Source organism: Chiloscyllium punctatum, chromosome 8 (genome assembly GCF_047496795.1).
Source record: "Chiloscyllium punctatum isolate Juve2018m chromosome 8, sChiPun1.3, whole genome shotgun sequence".
Classification (NCBI taxonomy): Eukaryota; Metazoa; Chordata; class Chondrichthyes; order Orectolobiformes; family Hemiscylliidae; genus Chiloscyllium; species Chiloscyllium punctatum.
The window spans coordinates 4,407,342-4,427,335 of NC_092746.1; the positions used below are offsets into that span (position 1 = coordinate 4,407,342).

Below are 19,994 nucleotides of genomic sequence, written 5' to 3' on the forward strand. Positions count from 1 at the left end.
GAAGTCTATCTTAAAGAAATGCTAAAAATAAGAGCAAACTTATTGCTGGATTGTGAATGCTGGAAATCTGAAATAAAACAGAAAGTGCTGAAGAAATTCAGCAAGTCTGGCAGCATCAGTGGAGAAAGTTCCTTTCAGTTCTCATTAAGAGTCATGTTGGACTTTAATTCTATTTCTGTCGCCACTGTTTCTGTCAGACTTGGTGAATTTTGTCAACACTTCAATTTTTATATCAGAAATCTATTATTTAGGCCCTGAATGCATTGAAGCATCCACATCTGGGTTACAGAATTGCAAATGTTCAGAACATTTTAAATGAAGAAATTTCCCGTAATTTCAGTCCCAAATGACCAATTGCTTATGCAAGGAGATACTCTCATATTCAAAATTTTTAACCAGGAAAATCATCTTGTTGTCTTTGTTTTGTGATAAAGGCGCAGGTTGGTAAAACTAATATCCTGGCATGGAAATTCAAATTTTAAAACACGGTTTTCGGCACATTAAGCTTAGCTTTGTCTTCTTAGGCAATTCCACTTTATGGTTAGTTTTAAATCATACGTCATGTGTGCTTTATACCACACTGATAATGTCTTTGTAACTTTGATTACTACAACTTAATTATATTTCATGAGATCTATTTGCAGTCATGTCATTTATCTCATCAAAAATCATCCACTACCACTTCAGAAGAAAGCACCATGCTCTATTTGGTAACAGTGGTAAAAATGATGGCATGAAAGAAGCACAACTGTGTCTACCTCAGCATTTTGGTAAAATCTGTTACAATATTTTCCTCTTCTTGGCAGTGTACCAAGGGATGACTGTATTCACAGTACATTCCATACTAGGTGCACAAAGATACAATTTTCAGGAATTTAAACAGAAAAATGCCATGCATGCAATAAAGTATTGACATTATGAAAAGATTATTATTTCAGTTTATAAACTCACCTAAGTAAAAATACAACAGAAAACATAATTTAAATCCCTACTGTCTAAAGAAATTGCAAAAGACAGAAACCTGAAACTTAACAGCTATTGTGAGCAAATATAACAGAAATCAGACCAGGAGTTCACCCTTTTCAAAATGAATGAAAAAAGAAGAGATTTAAAATATAAATAAATTATTTAACATATTTTAAATCACTAAGAGTTTCAATATATTACTGCAAGCATCAATAAGACCCAAAGTTCATAACTACTTTCAGATCATGAAGTGAATAAGGCTTACTGAAGTCAATTATAATTGTGGTGCAAACACCTTAATTTACTAAAACTGGACATTCTGGCTATAAAGCCTAAACTAGTACAAAAGAGTTCTGATGGAAAGCCTGTTCTCTGACACAGGCAAGGAAGGTGTGAGACCACTAAAGGGAAAACACATGAACCGGAACCATTGTATTCGAAAAGGCACAAGTCTCAAAACATACATACTATCTGTAAGAAATACTCACAAAAATAATAAATGGTTAGAAAGACTGTAGAATTTTAAAGGTATATTAATTAAAACAATCAAGCCTTGATTTTAATTTTCAAACTGATCTGTCAGATTCATTCTTTTGCCTTAGTCATGGAGTCATAGAGATGTACAGCATTGAAACAGACCCTTTGTTCCAACTTGTCCATGTCGACTAGATATCCTAACCTAATCTAGCCTCACTTGCCAGCATTTGGCCCAAATCCCTCATACACCCTATTCATACACCCATCCAGATGCCTTCTAAATGCTGTAATTGTACCAGCCTCCACCACTTCCTCAGGCTGCTCATTCCATACCCGCACCAGCCTCTGCGTGAAAAAGTTGCTTTAAATCTTTTAAATCTTTCCCCTTTCACCCTAAACCCATGCCCTCTAGTTCTGGACTCCCCACCCCAGGGAAATTACCTTGTCTGTTTACACTATCATGCCCCTCATAATTTTAGAAACTTCCATAAGGACACCCTTCTGCCTTCGACACTCCAGGGAAAGCAGCCCCAGCCTATTCAGCCTCTCCCTGTAGGTCAAATCCTCCAAACCTGGCAACATCCTTGTAAATCTTTTCTGAACCCTCTCATGTTTCACCAACATCCTTCTTATAGGAGGGAGACCAGAATTGCACACAATATTCCAAATGTTGCTTAACCAACGTCCTGTACAGCAGCAAGATGACCTCCCAACTCCTATACTCAATGCTCTGTCCAATAAAAGAAAGCATATCAAACACCTTCTTCACTATCCTAGCTACCTGTGACTCCACTTTCAAGGAACTATGAAACTGCACTCCCAAGGTTCAGCAACACTCCCCAGGATCTTACCATTAAGTGTATAAGTCCTGCTCTGATTTGCCTTTCCAAAATGCCGCACCTCACATTTATGTAAATTAAACTCCATCTGCCACTCCTCCGCCTATTGGCTCATCTGCTCAAGATCCCATTGTACTCTGAGGTAACCTCCTTCACTGTCCACTATACTTCCAACTTTTGTGTCATCTGCAAACTTACTAACTACCTCTTATGTTCACATCCAAATCATTTATATAAATGATGAAAAGTAATGGACCCAGCACCAATCCTTGTGACACACCACTGGTCACAGGCCTCCAGTCTGAAAAGCAATCCTCTACCTTACTGGAACGTCTTACTGAAGTCCATATTTTCTGGACATTGAGGCCAACTTTCAGCTGACACGACTAGTTAAAAACAAAATCAGTGAATTCTGATATTCTGTACTATTACACATTCTTTTGGACATGTAAGTGCTTTTGACAAATAGAATATTTATGGGTTACACTGAGTAAAAAGTTATGCATTCAGCTGTGCATTCAATGTGATTGAAGTAATTGCTAGTTTGCACACATTGCCAGAGCCCAAAGATTGAATTGCTGCCATTAACATTTTCCTAGATGTTTGACTATTTTTATTGTGTAGTTTGTGGTTTAAGCTTTTTTTGTAATATATAGTTTTGTTTTAATTTGTCATGTAACTGCTAACTGAGTAAAATATGATGAAGAAACAGAAAGAAGTGACATACTTGATGGTTGATATAAGATATACTACCTTGATTTTGTGAGGGTGTGAATTGTGAGGGAGAGAACTGACCAAATGGAATTTTGAGAAACGCAGGTACTCCCCCAATTTTCATATATCCATTGTACATAGTAAGCAAGTATTGGAAAGTTATCTAGTAGTTCTTTACTAGCAAAAAACCAAATGATACAACAGTTCCTAAATGGCTCGTGAGTGCTCATAAGTTTTCTATTAATGGTGAGAGGACAGAGTGCTAACCTCATAAGGTTACAAGATTGTGAGGACAATGATTAACAAAATTACTTGCACTGTGATCATTGGAGAAAATTAATTCATTTTCAGAAGCAGTACTGGAGGTCCTCCTGCAGCAGGAAACAACAAGGGTGTTTTTCTTTGCAGCCAAGGCCATCATTTTACTAAACCACAAATGTAACCAATGGGTTGAAGTGGCACAGTTGCTAAACGCAGTTGCACTTAATTAGCATCCCAGAAAAAACTAAGTAAGGGTAGTTAGCTTTGTAGCTATTGTGGCTTAATATGGAGCCATCTAAGCACAGTGCAATTGTCCCTCCAAGGAGATAAAGTCCACAGCATGAAAGTAGTCATTATCCTTTGGCTTTGTCTTCCTTTATTATACATTACACAAAAGCTCAAGCCCAGAATCATAGAGAGATGTACTAATGCATTACAAATACAGTTGTTACAAACAATTTCTGCAGTATTGGTGGACCTTACCTATATTTACATGTTATGTGGTAAGGAAAAGGCAGCTTGCTGTCCACGTACTTGGGTCAGAGCACAGTAAAGCAGTGTTGCATAGTAATTTTGAAATAGGCAATATCATTCAACTTTCTCATCTTCCTACCACTTTCTCCCCAGAGTTTGGACAGGAGAGCTAGCTCTAATTAAAGAGACATAATAGGTTAAATATATCGAAGTAAAAAAATGAAGAAGCTAATAGAAATCAAATTAATTAATTCTGCCAGTCATAATTCAGTTTATCAGGCAAGTCAGTATTGGGATTCTAATTAAGTTCCATAAATAAATAAAATACATGACGACAGGTACGTGCATGGTATCAGGGTGGCAGTCTGATGAAATTTGTGATGACCATACCTTTCTGAAAACTTAAAAATCACACGACGCCAGGTTATAGTTTAATAGGTTTATTTGGAAGTACAAGCTTTCAGAGTGCTGCTCCTTCGTCAGGTAGCTAGTGGAGTAGGATAATAGGAACAGAATTTATAGTAAAAGATGGTAGGGTCATACACTGATGCGATATATTGAACAAACCTAGATTGCTGTTAAGTCTTTCATCTTTTAGAATCGGTTGCAGGTTTGATTCAGTAATATGTAAATCCCAGAACTTCTTTCAAGTCTCATACCTAGATAACTTAAGGTTTTATTAAAAAAAAGTGACGTCTCAGCTCAGACAATGCATTAACAGTGTGAGGTTAGAGTCTGTACGTATTCCAAATTGAGTCAGACTGGTTCTATTTCCAAAGTAGGAATTTATAAAATGTCACATTGTTTATAAAAAAATCAAGATGTGAAAAATCCATCTCTTGATTCAGACCCTAGCAGTGTTGTCTGGAATGCAAACTAGACACACTTCAACATGGGTTTGTGGGGAGCATGAGAATTGGTGGATGGGAAGAATGCACAGTTCACATGAGATAACAGTCATATCATATAGACAAAACCAGGTAGAGAATGAGGTACTATATTCTCTATTGCATAAGAATAAACTAATTAGTTGGTTGGCTGAAAGATTGGTGTGGGGAAGGTGTGTCCCACTTCATGGTTCGCTAGCAGTAGGGCTGAAATAGGAAAGCGATACATCACTAGGACGGGCTACATTGAAACAGATTGGAAAGGGCATATAGGGTTATATAAACTAATAAAAACATAGGCTGGATGGGAAGGGGAAGACGGAGGATTCAGTGCCAAAATAATGATCTGAATAGAAATTGAAGGTTAAGAGTACAAATGTTGATAACAGTAATATAAATAAGTCAGGAGATTAATGCTTATAAGTAACAACATAATACTCATTAAATTTCAAGTTAGAGTAATGAAAAATGAAACTAATAAATAATTTTTGCATAGCAACATGCAAAGTTTTATAACTTCAGCAAACAAGTATACTAAGCTTGCTACAAAGTGACACAAATGGAAAGAGATGAATGGTGTTTTTCTTTGTCCAAATTTTAGACAAATAGATAAGAAACATAGACAAGTATGCTCTCACACACATCAGTTTTCTTCACACAGTGCAATACTGCCAAAACTGTGGACCTAATTCACAGTAAAGTTTAAAAGTCCCAAAGCTTCTTTGAAAAGCTACAGAGAAAAGCTACCAAAGCAAATATGTTCATCTTTATAACCTTTTTTAGCACTTTGCCTCCCATTAGAGTTATAATTTTGTTTGGTACAAATTAAAATGAAACGCCAACTCACATTCACTTATTCAAATCAAAAGAAAACAGATACATAAATTTCTTGACACAGATCTGTTTTTGCTGTCGACTGTATAATGACTATCCAGAGTCCATTAGAACATATATTGTACCAAACCAATTATTATTTAACATTTATTGACTTGGCCACTGAAGGAGCTAACAAAAAGAGATTTATGAGATATGAAAATTGACTTTTAATTATTTATCTCTGAAATTAACACTGGAAAATATGACTTCAAAATTTATGATTTCAGACAATGTAATGCTGTTTCTAAGTCATTAATTAATTAGAAGAGATTAGTATTATCAAATGAGTGGATGGTTAAATAGATGAGTGAGCACTTGAATATGTAGATGTATAAGTTGGTAACAGAGTAGGGTGGATGAGCTAATTGGGTAAAGTGACATCTGGGTAGGAAGGCAATTGAGTAGGGTGGCAAGATTGGATCAGGGCTTGGGACGTGGGGGATCATGGTGTCACTAAGGATGTATATCTGGATGTCCGTTGTATACCTAGCAATTAGACTACATGTTGTGGGTATTAGTTCAGCTTAGACAGTCAGAACGGACTGAAGTCTCTGACTGTAACTCAGAGTTAGAAACTTTCTCAGAGGGTATTTTGGAGCAAGGAATTGATCCATCAAAAGTTAAAACTTCACAGGCATTTAAGGGCATCATAGCGACTCAGCGGTTTGCATTGCAGTCTGACAGTGTCAGGACTTGGGTTCAATTCCAGCCTTGTGTGGAATTTGCATGTTCTCCCCATGTCTATGTGGGTTTCCACCAGACACTCTGATTTCCTCACAGTGCAAAGATGTACAAGTAAGGTGGATTAACTTTGCTAAAGTGCCCAGGGGTGTGCAGTCTAGATGGACTAGTGATTGTTATTTCAGGGTTATGGGTTGGGTAGTAGACTGTGTCTGGGTGGAAACTTTTTGGAGGGTTGGTGCAAGGTTTTTGGGCCAAATGGCCTCTTTCACTAATGTAGGCTTTCTACGATACTATGAATTCCCATGAATTCAGTTTAGCAGGATCCTGAAGCACACCTCTGGTTGGACATCGAGTTTCCAATGCACTGCAGAGCATCATATTGTGCCTATTTTAATAAGTGGACAGAAAGTGTCACCTTAATACTTGTACTCATACTTTTTTTCAATTTTCTTTTTCTATTACTCATATAGGTGCACACCAATGTCACCAGCTGAAGTAGACGGAATCTGCTCAGTGCCATCCCCATTACCTTCGATCGCCATGGTGGACATCCTCTGGAGTTTCGAAGGATCCAGTCTACCTACAGTCTCTTGAACTGGTTCTAGGGCATTACAATCTACCTTTCCAATTGCAACTGTTGGTGTTGATGATAGAGAGGATGAGGAGATGTTGATAATCCTGGTGGTGTCCTGAGAAAAAAGGCTAGAAGAGGCTAGTACTTATTATTCTATTTGGATGAACAAATGCACCTCTGGATCAGCCCGAGGGCAAAGGGCTTCTAAAGGAGGCTTAGATGCCTCACTCCCATTGACCTAGCCACTGCTGCACTGAGCACATAAGTGGAGTGATAGAATACAGAACTAAGCATAGGGATTGTATATTAGACCAACGTCCCTGTGGCAGTCACCAATCTCTCCATGTAGCAATATGTTCAAATACCTCCAACTCAGTAGAATGGGTGGCATGGTGGCTCAGTGGTTAGCACTGCCAGAGATCCTGGTTCAATTCCAACCTTGGGCAACTGTCTGTATGGAGTTTGTACATTCTCCCTATGTTTATGAGGATTTCCTCTAGGTGCTGCGGTTTCCTCCCACAATCCAAAGATGTGCAGATTAGGTGAACTGGCCATGCTAAATTGCCTGTAGTGTTCAGGAATGTGTAGGTTAGGTGCATTGGTCGGGGTAAATATAGGATAGTAGGGTTAAGGAATGTGTCTGGGTGGGTTACTCTTTGGAGGGTCAGTGTGGACTTGTTGGGGCGAAGGGCCTGTTTCCACACTGTATGGATTCTCTGATACATGGCATGCAAATTCTCCTTCATTGCTTGTATTCTCTGGCCTTTTCTGCAAGTCCAGCAGGCAACCAGAAACTTGTCATCAACTTGGGGGTCAGCAGGATCCTGATTCCAAGCAGTCCTCCAATCATCTAGCGTTACATTCTTCCAGTGATTGTACTGAAATTATGATATGCTCACCAGATTGTACTCGTAAATCTGTTCATGACCTCCATGTGGTGTAAGTGTTGATGGAAGTGAATGATAAGGCAGGTAATGGTGCTCCCTCAGAGACACTGGTTTCTTTATTCCTAGATGTGAAGTATTTAGGCTTCCTCTATGCTGCAGCCTCCTCCCTGGATAGTGATGACCTTTCTTCTGGTGTCTGCCACTGTTTGTACTTCCTCTTTGCCAGTGATCTACATGGCCTCTTCTCAGCTGATATAAAGAACCTTTGTCAAGACTCATCAGGTGTTGCTGAACAAAGAGACCTTGACTGCAGGCTCATAGCTCCTTGAAAGTAGAGTCGCAGGTAGATAGGATAGTGAAGAAGGTGCTTGGTGTGCTTTCCTTTATTAGTCAGAGAATTGATTAAAGAGATTGGGAGGACATGTTGCGGCTGTACAGGACATTACTTAGGCCACTTGTGGAATACTGTGTGCAATTCTGGTCTCCTTCGCATTGGAAGGATATTGTGAAATTTGAAAGGTTCAGAAAAGATTTACAAGAATGTTGCCAGGGTTGGAGAATTTGAGCTATAGGGAGAGGCTGAATAGGCTGGGGCTGTTTTCCTTGTAGTGTCAAAGGCTGAGGGGTGACCTCATAGAGGTTTATAAAATCATGAGGGGCATGGATAGGATTAATAGATAAAGTATTTTCCCTGATGTGTTGGTGTCCCAGGTTTAGAGTGAGAGGGGAAAGGTATAAAATGGAGCTACGGGCCAACTTTATCACAGAGAGGGTGGTGCATGTATGGAATGAGCTGCCAGAGGAAGTGGTGGAGGCTGGTACAATTGCAACATTTAAAAGACATCTGGATGGGTAACTGAATAGGATTTATAGAGAGATGGGCCCAGTGCTGGCAAATGGGACTAGATTAGGTTGGGATATCTGGTCAGCATGGACAAGTTGGACCGAAGGATCTGTTTCCGTGCTGTACATCTCTATGACTCTATGACCTGTGCACTTCCTTTCCACATTATGGGTCTACTTCTCCTGTGTGACAAAGTGTAGAGTTTGGGTCAGTTCAAGTAACACCTAATCTCCTTGTCAGCATGCAGAGGAAATATACATACAAAAGGTAAACACCCTCATGCTTTGGCTCCAATTACCATCTGGCTTAAGGCTGATTACCAGACGCCTGGAGGAAGAACGCCTCATCTTCCGCCTCGGAACACTTCAACCCCGGGGCATCAATGTGGACTTCAACAGCTTCCTCATTTCCCCTTCCCCCACTTCATCCTAGTTTCAAACTTCCAGCTCAGTTACTGTCTCCTTGACTTGTCCGACCTGCCTATCTTCTTTTCCACCTATCCACTCCACCCTCTCCTTGACCTATCACCTTCATCTCCTCCCCCACTCACCCATTGTACTCTATGCAACTCTCTCCCCACCCCCACCCTCCTCTAGCTTATCTCTCCATGCTTCAGGCTCACTGCCTTTATTCCTGATGAAGGGCTTTTGCCCGAAACGTCGATTTCGCTGCTCGTTGGATGCTGCCTGAACTGCTGTGCTCTTCCAGCACCACTAATCCAGTAGCTGATTATGGTGTATCCACTCATGCACATACGTGACCATGAAAGGTTTCTATTGAAGATGCAACATTGACATTAACCCTTGAAGACCAGAGGAGATCATTGATTCATTTCCTGCACTTGATGCAGATTTGATATATGACCCCATGCTCACCCTCTCCGCCACCTCCTAACATCTTGATTGTGTAAGAAGGTCTTGTTATGTTACCTTCAGGAAAAAAAGCATGCACTGCTTTTCCCAGACAGTTGGAGGAGAATGTACGGGGAGGCATTGCAGAACCTTGGGGTTGGTCTGCTTTGGTAACTGGTCATTTGTTCAAACATGGCATTCTCAATCAGGAGAGTTCTGGCATTGATGCATAACTTCCCTGTTGAACAGGAGGCTCTTTAGATGCAGTATTGTCACCTGATCGCAGGTTTCACCAGTACCCTGCTGTGAACTTGCACATGCCTAGCATAAGTACTTACAATTTTCATTGTGATCGTGTGGAAAAAGACAAAAGAAAAAGAGAAAGGAGAAGTTGGTGATCACTTCCAGTTACATCATTGTGAATGACATGCTGTTGATAAAATCCTGACCAATGTTTCAGAAATCATCTTAGATGAACATTCTTACGCAGGATAAAGAGAGTAAGACCTTTCATCAACTGATTCAAAAAGTTTATTGTTTCAGATGGGATTCGTCACTTCAGAGGCTTTATGTTTTTTTTGCCTGCATTGAAGCTGTTTTCATATTTAGTTTTCTTGCTCTAATTGCTTGACTTATATTTGAACAATGCTTTATTCCGGATGAAGGGCTTTTGCCCGAAACATCGATTTTGAAGCTCCTTGGATGCTGCCTGAACTGCTGTGCTCTTCCAGCACCACTAATCCAGAATCTGGCTTCCAGCATCTGCAGTCATTGTTTTTACCTCTTATATTTGAACAAAGATCTTTTTTACATAAGCACTTGGAATGTATGGAAACCTTCATGTGTCTTCTTTTAAAATGCATTTTGTTGGCTCCATATTTCTTTGACAGCCTTGAATTTATACTTTTACTGGCCTTTTGTGATGTCTGTATAAACACTGATATATATCTAAGTCAACAAAATGTCACTGAAACATTTTTCTACAATGCGTTAGTTTGCTATATGGAACATTTCAGCTTTCATTTTCAATTTTTTTTGCAATTTCTGTTCTTTGCTGTCTTTATGTACATAAAGCAGTAGTTCTCCACAGGCTGTCTTCCTATATTTTAAGTGTGTTCTCACCTCATTGCATTTGGCTTTGTTCCTAGAACAGCTCACTGTGAAAATATAGCTCAACTTGTGTTAACCTATTTTGAGGGCCAAAACCTTCTGCAATTGTGATTTTTCTTCTAATTTTGTTTCTATGAATGCAAGTAAAAAGTTGAAAAAATTATATTAATAGGAAATGCAATATGTTGGTATGGAGGTATGCAAGCATTCGCTGACAAAACCAGTTTAAAAGTAAATCAAAAAGCTTGTGCAATGGCTGTAAAAAAAACTGTTCAGTTGGTTGTTGAGCTACACAGGCGAAAGTGAGGACTGCAGATGCTGGAGATCAGAATCGAGAGTGTGGTGCTGGAAAAGCACAGCAGGTCAGGCAGGAGAAACAGGAGAATTGACGTTTCGGACTGATTGCCCTGAACGGCTTATGCCCGAAACATTGATTCTCCTGCTCCTTGGGTGCTGCCTGACCTGCTCTGCTTTTCTAGCACCACACTCTTGACTGTTGACTTACACAACCTAAGAAGGTCCTAGCATCAATCTTCTGTTAGTGTTGAGATAACTGCTTGAGCTCTGCTGATATTTTGGCTTGACTGGTATGTGGATAAATTAGCAACAGTTCACTGCGCTCCTACAAGTTGTGATTTCAAAGAGACCTGTTGGATTGTAACCTGGTGTTGTGTGACTTCCGACTTCGTTCACCTCAGTCCAACACCAGCACCTCCACATTATGTTTTATTATGAGTAGATTAAATCCTTTTGTTTCTCTCACTTATGTCCTCACCTCTCCTGCCTTTTCATAAGTGTTACTGTCAAACTCCAAATTCCATATCATATATTTCAGTACTGAAGACAGAGGATCAAGAATATCAAGTATATGAAATAAAAACAGAAATCATTACATTGGATTCTTCCAGTACTGGCATTAAGCATATGTCCTTTTTCTTTGACTCAATGGATTGGAAGTATTGCTCCCACTTGTCAAGTTTCTGTGTGATTTTGGCTATTTGCTGCTCCAAGTTTCTGGCACAGGAGCAGAGCAATTTGCCAACTTCCATCAGCATGCAAGAGCAATGACAATTAAGAACTGGATATATCAACCAGCAAAGGCTGAACGCCGACTGACTGGAGTACAGGAGGAGGCGGAGATGGATCATTCACTCAGTACTTATGACTGAAGATGCATGCAAATGTGCTGGGCTCTTCCATTGTGAAAGATGGGGATATTTATGCAGCTTCCTTCTCCCCTAGTTCAGTGATTCTCAACCATTTTTTGGTCACGGCGCCCCAGGAGTTCTTCTCAGGTTCCTGGGCCCCTCTTTCAAATAGGGATACAACACAAACAAATGGACAAAAATCATTTATTATTGATAACCAAGAAAATTTGAACATTCTGACATACTGGACAAAACTTAAAAGACTGTATGAAATTAAACATCTATCAGGCCTAATGTGATCCTTGACCTTGGTGCTTTTCTGCAAGTTTCATGTTATCGGGCTCCAAATTAGACAGTGACAATCGGAGGTCATCTCTTGTTGCGATATCAATTCTGTTCCTGGATTTTGTCAAGGAAACTACCTTGCAGAATCTGCTCTCAACCAAGTATGTTGAGGAAAAGGCAATAAAAATATTTGGGCTTTTTCCCTTAACAGTTATGTAAATTTATTCGGCAGATCACTCTTGATCCAAAAATCTTTTTTGAAACTGACTGAACTGACAATGTGCAGTTATATCACTCTGAAGATCAATCAACCTCTCTTAAATTTCTGCCTCAACTTGGGTGGGTTGGACTTCAAATGGACTCAAAATCCAATCCGGGATACCAAGGCTTAAAAGGTCATTAAATCTCTCTTGCATATCCTTGTGTTTCTGCTTTAGATGCTTCACATAAACGGTAAGGTCATCGACCTTCGGTGCGATCGTCTTCAGGTTTGGAAATTATAAAAATCTTGATGTCTAACACTGCACCAATAGACTTTAAGTTTCTTAAAGAAAGAAACAGTGGCTTCCTTACATTCTATGAGGTTACTGTTTTTGCCCTGTAAGTTCTTGTTTGACAAATTAAGTTTCTGAAAGATATCTGCCAGATTAGATATGCCTGCCTTAGCATCAATGTGTCTTTCGCCATGCTCTATATCAGACATGAAGGAAACTATGGTGTCCCAGAGTGTAAGAAACGTTGAAGACAGTTTCCCTTGGAAAGCCAAGATATTATAAATAGGAGGGAAACTATTGAGTTCAATGAAGGTTGTTGCTTGGGTATTTCATCGGTTCAGTTACCAAGGCACACATAAACCCTTGGGGTTCCCCTTCTCACAGTTTTCAGTTTGTGGTCCCTTCAAATGTGCCAGGGCCCCTAAGGGGGCCATATGGCCCCCGCTGAGAATGGCTGCTCCAGTTAGTTGTTTCCATAACCATTCAAGACTGGAGCTTAGATCTCATACGTTGGTTGTGTAATTGCTTAGCCCTGTTTATTGCATGCTACATCTGCTGGTTAGTATACTATAGTCCTATGTTGTAGCTTCACCTGGTTGACACCTCATTTTTAGATATGCCTGAAACTGCTCCTGGCATATCTGATGCACTCTCATTCATTGAATGACAGTCAATTCTCTAGCTTGATGGTAAGGTCAGCGTGTGCAATATGCTGGGCGATCAGGTTATAGACTGAACACAATTGAATATAAGTTTGCTGATGGTGATTCACAGTATCTCATGGATGCCCAATTTTGACTTGTTTGAACTCTCCTCATTTAGGACAGTGTTAGTGCCGCTGGCTTGATATCCACTTCACTGTTTTGGACAGATGCATCTGCCACTGGGAGATTGGTGAGGATGAGGTCAACTATGATTTTCACTCTCTCCATTCCCTCACTATCTACTGCAGAACTAGTCTAGCAACTCTGTTCTTTCAGACTTGACCAGCTTGGTCTGTCAAGGTGCTGTCAAGCAACTCTTGCAGCTGAATCACTTTTTGAAAAGGAGTAGCTGACGAAGGAACTGCGCTCCAAAAGCTTGTGATTTTAAATAAATTTATTAGACTATAACCTAGTGTTGTGTGACTTCTGACCTTATCCACCCCAGTCCAACACCAGCACCTCCACATCATAGTGAAATTGCCAAAGGTGTTTTTCAGCACAACTTTTTCATGAGGTACAACTTGGATGGCAATATCTGACAGAGTGAAATTTTCCACAGCAAAGTGGCCAAATCCATCCTTCAAAACATCTAGAGACAGCTAGAATATCTGTAGGTAATAACATGTGGGACTTGATTTTCACCTTTGGGGAATAAGGTCTGGTCAAGGTGCACTCTGAAAATAGCATCTTGATTGGAGTGAGAAACATCTGACACTCCAGGAATGTGCTGCTATTTCCACACCAAAGGTTTGGACAAGGATGATGGAAACCTAATCTCCTCCAATTAACTTCCTAGTCCACATTAGAGAAGTTCTGGTGGTCTAAAAAGGCAATAAAATAGGTAAATCTCTGGGACTTGACTAGGTGTATCCCTAGGACGTTGTGGGAAGCTGGGGAAGAAATTGCTTGGCCTCTAGCAGAGGTATTTGTATCATCCATAACCATGGATTAGACACCAGAAAATTGGAGGGTGGCTAATGTTGTGCTTTTATTTAAGACTGCAGGAAAAGCCTGGCAACTAATGACTAGTGAGTCAGATGTCAGTGATGGGTAACTTGTTGGAAGGGATTCAGAGATAAGAATGGGATATGGGCCTGATTTGTACCACACACGGCAGCTGGAATCTGATGTCCAGGTTCTTTGACTCAGTGAAGTGGGGGTGTAGCTCCCACTTGCTTGGTTTCTGCGTGACCTTTGATATCTGCTCCAAGTTCCTGGCACAGGAGCACAGCAGTTACTTAACTTCCTCCAGCATGCAGGATCAATAGCAACTGGACAGGTGAAAGTGTTTGCAGTACATTGTAACGGGGGAGGGGGAGGCAGTTCATTGTCCATGTTTGTCCTGGTGTTAATGGTTGAGGTCTTCCAGGACGACTCCTTCCTGACTGTATATCACTGTTCCTCACAGGGACATACCCAGGAATGTATCTAAGATATTATCTGCCAGCTATGTTAGTAAATTTAGCAATGGACGTCTCCATTTTGGCATATGACGGTAAGGAGGAGTTTATAAGGTCAATAAGGCGGTGGTTGCTGTTGTTGGTGCCTACCTTAATGTTAGATGGGTCCATCCAGTTTCATTTCTCTCTTCAGACTCATAGCACGCTCTGATGCAACTGAGTGACTTGCTGGGTCAAATCTGAGGGCAGGTTAAGAGTCAACCGCATTGCTGTGCGGTATGTTTCCTTCCGTGAAGGAGAGTATTACTCGCAGATGGATTTTAAACTAATTTTCCTTCGACCCGCCTACTTCAAATTTCACCATCAGGCGCAGGGAGATTTGAGGCCGCGTACTCGGCACTGGCCTGGATTTAGGATGACAACTGGAATAAAATTAACGTGACCACAGCCTCCGCTTCCCCGATCGACCACAACAAGCCCCAAGGGCCGTTGGCCGCATCGCCCGCGCGAGCATTGACGTTGGTGATACGCGCGCGCGCTCTCTCTCTCTCGCGCTCTCACCGTTGTTGGGGCTGCGTTCCCGCGTCATCGCGCGGACACTCTCCCGGTGACAGCGTTCGGCCTGGCCCCCGGCTGGAAGATGCAGCGAATTCCTGGGGACGTGAAGAGCCTTGTTACAGGTAAAGAGAAAACAAAACAAACGATCCGCTCGTCACGGCAGCTTGATTACAATTACCGACGACCCCCCCCTCAGCGTTTTCTGAAGGAGTCGGCTGAGTTTGGTCCAGAGCAAAGTGAAAGGAGGAAGTTGGAGTGACACGGTCAGTTGCTGAGAAGTCACAGCTTCCCTACTTTTTGAAACCAAAAAAAAAGCGTTTCCCTCATGTAGTGTCGAATTTATCCAAGGTGCAGACAGATTATTTACCGTGGCTGTGACCTGTGAGACTGAATACCGAATGATGTGTCGGGAACGTCGGTGAGCACCTGCCGGCAATGTCGATGTGAAACGTGAGCTCGGAGCGGCCTTTCCCCTTGCATTTCTGTCCGGGAATGGTTACTGGCAGCCTACCGAGTGAGCACTCACTTCTCACTGCCCCAGATCTTGCTGAGTTTACTTCTTAAAAATTGAAGATTAATTCTCGTGTTGCACTTCATTCAAGCGAGGCGACAGTACAGCCGGCTGACTCGTTACGAAGTTTGTTTTCGGCGATATGCTTTACAAACTTAACTACTTTTCGCCCTTCTCCTTCGCCAATCGTTAAAGTTACTGCCTGAGAACGTAAAATTCAAATAAAGTAACTGCTTAGCATTTAAGTATTGAAATTTAATTCAGTGCGTTTTGTGCTTTTGGAGCCAATCTTGTAAGAGTACTGCAGAAAACTTTAAACAAGTACTGCATGAATTTATGCAGGTGAAGGGCACAATTTAGAGAGAATGTAAATTAGAAATTATTTTACTGAACATAACTTGCAAACATGTTGACCTATCAATTTATGATGCTACGGAAGCTGTTATTGCTTCTCGTATTACTTTTGGGCTTTGCAAGTTGGAATTTATCATCGGATGATTGGTGTCAGCTGACACTATTTTTGTAAGTTTAACTCTGAGCAAGTTTTAACTGGATAAAGTTGTCTTGCGATATGGCTAAGGGTTGATGCTAAAGAAATGGGTGAACGTTTTTCCTGAAATTTTATCTTTTAAAAAATGTTAAAGTCGAACTTTAAAATAAAATCAGGTCTTGAAGTAAAATTGTACAGGGAATTTATATAAAAACACAAACTCCCTATGATAGCTTTTTAAAAGTATAATTTCAACAATTGCAAATATGGTAATGTGTACTTATATGGCAATTTTAATGTAATACAGCATTCACATTCTAAACTATAATGTGACACCAAACCAAATCTTCTGGGGCAGATAACCAAAAGCTTGGCTCAAGAAGAGGAAAGTGTGAGATAGGCATTACAGTAAGTGTTTCCAAAGGTTCATTATGAGGATCACTGCTTTTCATGATATATATTGACTTAAAACAAAATGAAGAACTGTGGATGCTGGAGATCTGAAACAAAAACAGAAATTCTGATGAAACTCAGCAGGTCTAGCAACATTTGTACAGAGAAAGCAGTATTAATGTTTTGAGTCTGGTGACTCTTTGTCAGAAGACCATTAGTGTGTATGGACCTGGCTTGGTAGGGCACAATTTCAAAATTTGTAGATGAGACAAAACTGTAGTGAGCAGCGAAGACTACTTCAGCCAGTGCCACACAAATTCCCTCAAACAATAAAAGTGAGCATAAAGACTGGTGGTTAAAACGGAAGTTGCTGGGAAAGCTCGGTAAGTCTGGCAGCAGCTGTGCAGAGAAATCAGAGTTAGTGTTCTGGGTCTGTTGACCCTTCCTCAGTACAAATGCTGCCAGTACTGAGGAAGGTTCACCATACCCGAAATGTTAACTCTGCACAGATTCTGCCGGACTTGTTGAGCTTTTCCAGAAACTTCTGTTTTTGTTTCTGATTTACGGTGTCTGCAGTTCAGTCAATTTTTATACAGGCTGGTAGAATGGGTGAACATGAAATTTGTTGGAAGTGTGCAGGGATTCACTTTGCTTGGAAGAAAAAGTAATGTAAATTAGTGTAAAATTCTAAAGGATGTTCATGAACAGAGATGAATATATGCACAAATAATTGGAGGTGATAGGGAAGATTGGAAAAAGTGGTTTAAAATAAGCATACAGGATTCTGCACTTCATAGAGTACAAAAGTTAGAAAATTACAACCAACCTTTATAATTGACCAGCATTGCTGAACTATCTTGCAAAATAGAGCAGCAGGCATGGGTTCAATTGGTGCATTGTTGTGAGTTTGAATGCAGGTAGCAGTATTTTGATAGTTTTATGGAGGACAGAACTTGGGAAGTTAGTCAGGAGTACATTGGAATATCAACTCAAAGTAAATCATTGATGTTTCAGCCACAGGCAGTTGAGTGCCATTATGGAAATTAAAATAGTCTGCATTAGTGGTCAACAGGCAGGAGGCTGGAAGAACACAGCAAACCAGGTAGCATCAGGAGGTGCAGAAATCGACGTTTCAGGTGTAACCCTTCAGGACTGGGGGTTGGTTGGGGGGCGAGCTGCAGAAAAATGGAGAGGTGGGGGCAGGGTGGTGAAGTGGGAATAGGTGAAGACCGGTAGAGGGTACAACCTGATTGGTCAGTGGGAGGACTGAATCTGGCTGGTGACAGGGAGCAGTGGAAGGGACGGGGAGGGGCTGGGAAGGGTGTTGGGGGATGGGGTGGGAGATTATTTGAAATTGGAAAACTCAATTTGAGCCCTCCGGGCTGGAGGGTGCCCAGGTGGAAGATAAGGTCTTGTTCCTCCAATAAGAGGTATGGTTTGTTTTGGCAAAGCAGAAGGCCAAGACTGGTCATCTCGAAAAAGGAGTGGTTGGGGGAATTGAAATGGGCAGTGACTAGGAGGTCCGGTCGACCTCTGCGGACCTGGCTGCGATGCTCGGTGAGCCGTTACCTGAGTTTACATTTGAGAGCACCTGATCCAATAAAGTAGGTTGGAAAAGAGACACCTCTGTCATACCTGGAAGGACTATTTGGGGCCCTGGATGGAGGTGAAGGGGGTCATGTACTGGCAGGTTTTGCATCTTTTTTGGTTGCAGGGGAAGGTACCAGGGGATTTGGTGGGGATGGCATGAATGGTCTTTGCGGAAGACAGAGAGGTGGGGAGGGGAAGGTCCTCTACCTGTCTTCACCTATCCCCACTTCACCACCCTGCCCCCACCTGCCCCTTTATCTGCAGCTCCCCCCACACCCACTGCCAGCCCTGAAGAAGGGTTACACTTGAAACATCAACTTCTGCATCTCCTGATGTTGTCTTGCTTGCTGTGAACTTCCAGTCTCCTGCTTGTCTACTTTGGATTCCAGCATCTGCAGTTTTTTTTGTCTCTAACCTAATGGAAGACAGGAACAGATTTTGATGGGTTTCAACTTAGTACTGTCTTTGTAAGAGCAAAATGTGGAGTTGAAATTTAAAACAAAGCAAGTATTTTAACATGGCCCATAGAAATATTTTGTACTGTCATGGGAAAGATACAGTACTACATTTTTCAACTCTGTCATGGGAAAGGCCAATCAAAACCTGCCGACCCTCAGCCTTGCTGGTATACAACTTGGGCAAAGTCAAGTTGGGGGCTAATAAATAGTCTGAAATCAAAGATAATTCACATATATTGTGCAAAGTCCTTTCTTTGAGGACAAAAGCAGGTTAATGCACTGCAGTAGATTGTTGTTGTACACTAAGAAACTATCAGTTTCATAATCCCAGTCCTGCCTTAGTCCCTTCATCATCGTTGAGTGAACCCACAGAAAGCAATAAAATAATTTACAGCTTGAACATACTTGAACAATGAGGTGCCTGCCACAAAATGGTGTTCAATGCTATCAACTTCCTCATGCATAGGACCTTTTGAAACACTCCCAAGTGATATGTGTATTTTCACAGCTCTGTCAGCCTAAAAGAGGCAGGTAGAGAAGGTTATTTATGAACTGGAGCAACATATGTATGTGTAATAATATTTAGGCTCAAAATATTGCAGCTCATGTAGCAGACCCAGTCTTTCTTCATATGTTGCTAACTGTACTACTTTGAATTGTGCAGATTAAATTGCATCCCAGCTATAATATGATTGACTGTGGGAATGTTTTATTTTAAAGATGCGATTCTCCATTGCTTCAATTTTAATGTTCCTAGTGAAGTGATGGTCCTGATATGACTGTTGACACTATCAGTGCATCACTTATAATTTAGTTATTGATTTGACGTGATATAAATGTAAGGAATTTCCAAAGATTCCTACTCATCAGTACCAGCAAAACCCCACTGCCTAGGATTGCAGAATGTTGCGGCTGGCTGGTGATGGTTGTGATTCTCATGAGAAATTATTTCAACAAGTCATACTATTATTCTTCATTATTTGTGGTTCAAGACTATTGTTTTTCCCATTATAATTGAAAATATTTTGTGCTGTACAATTTATGAATACTAAGGCCAAATTCTTATTATGATGTAATGCCAAGAGAGCCCTGATTCTGAAGAACCCGCCACTGAAAGTAGTACCCACCATTTTGTCGTGTGCTAATTCATAAGGCTTAGCCTCTGCAGAAAATGTGCCAAATGGCTTCCTTCTGTACCATAACAATTCTGTGGAGTGTAGCTACCTTCAAGCTGATTTTAATTTTTACAAGTGTAATATCCAAAACCTGACTTGTGGGTTTTAAATTTTCAGTAGAAGGTCTAAAGTTGCCAGGGTTATTTGTAGATGTCAGGAACCCTATTGGAGATGTGCAGGGACCTTTTTTGGGTGAGGTCAGGTACGCTTTGGAATTGTTAAAATGGACAAACCAGTTTTTCTCTACACTTCACTACCAGTTCAGGAGGAGAAATTCATGCTTAAGTCATTCCAAAACAAAGTAAAAATTGTTGTAATTATGCAAGTGTGGGGCATCGTTCTTT

General features: G+C 40.8%; 1 protein-coding gene and 1 long non-coding RNA gene across 3 annotated transcripts in view; one reads left to right on the forward strand and one right to left on the reverse strand.

Annotated features, from left to right (window-relative positions):
• LOC140480340 (uncharacterized) overlaps positions 1–14,991 on the reverse strand; it is a 77,124-nt gene extending 62,133 nt beyond the window's left edge. Inside the window, exon 1 of the long non-coding RNA XR_011961264.1 lies at positions 14,626–14,991. This is a non-coding gene — a long non-coding RNA (uncharacterized lncRNA). The remainder of the gene's footprint in view (positions 1–14,625) is intronic.
• A 3-nt stretch (positions 14,992–14,994) lies between these two features.
• Positions 14,995–19,994, forward strand: part of skap2 (src kinase associated phosphoprotein 2) — a 268,727-nt gene continuing 263,727 nt past the window's right edge. Inside the window, exon 1 of one of the 2 annotated variants that reach the window (XM_072575075.1) lies at positions 14,995–15,155. In XM_072575075.1, coding sequence (XP_072431176.1) covers positions 15,116–15,155 — 40 coding nt within the window. In that variant the 5' untranslated portion in view covers positions 14,995–15,115. The remainder of the gene's footprint in view (positions 15,156–19,994) is intronic. The other variant, XM_072575074.1, reaches the window with a different exon arrangement.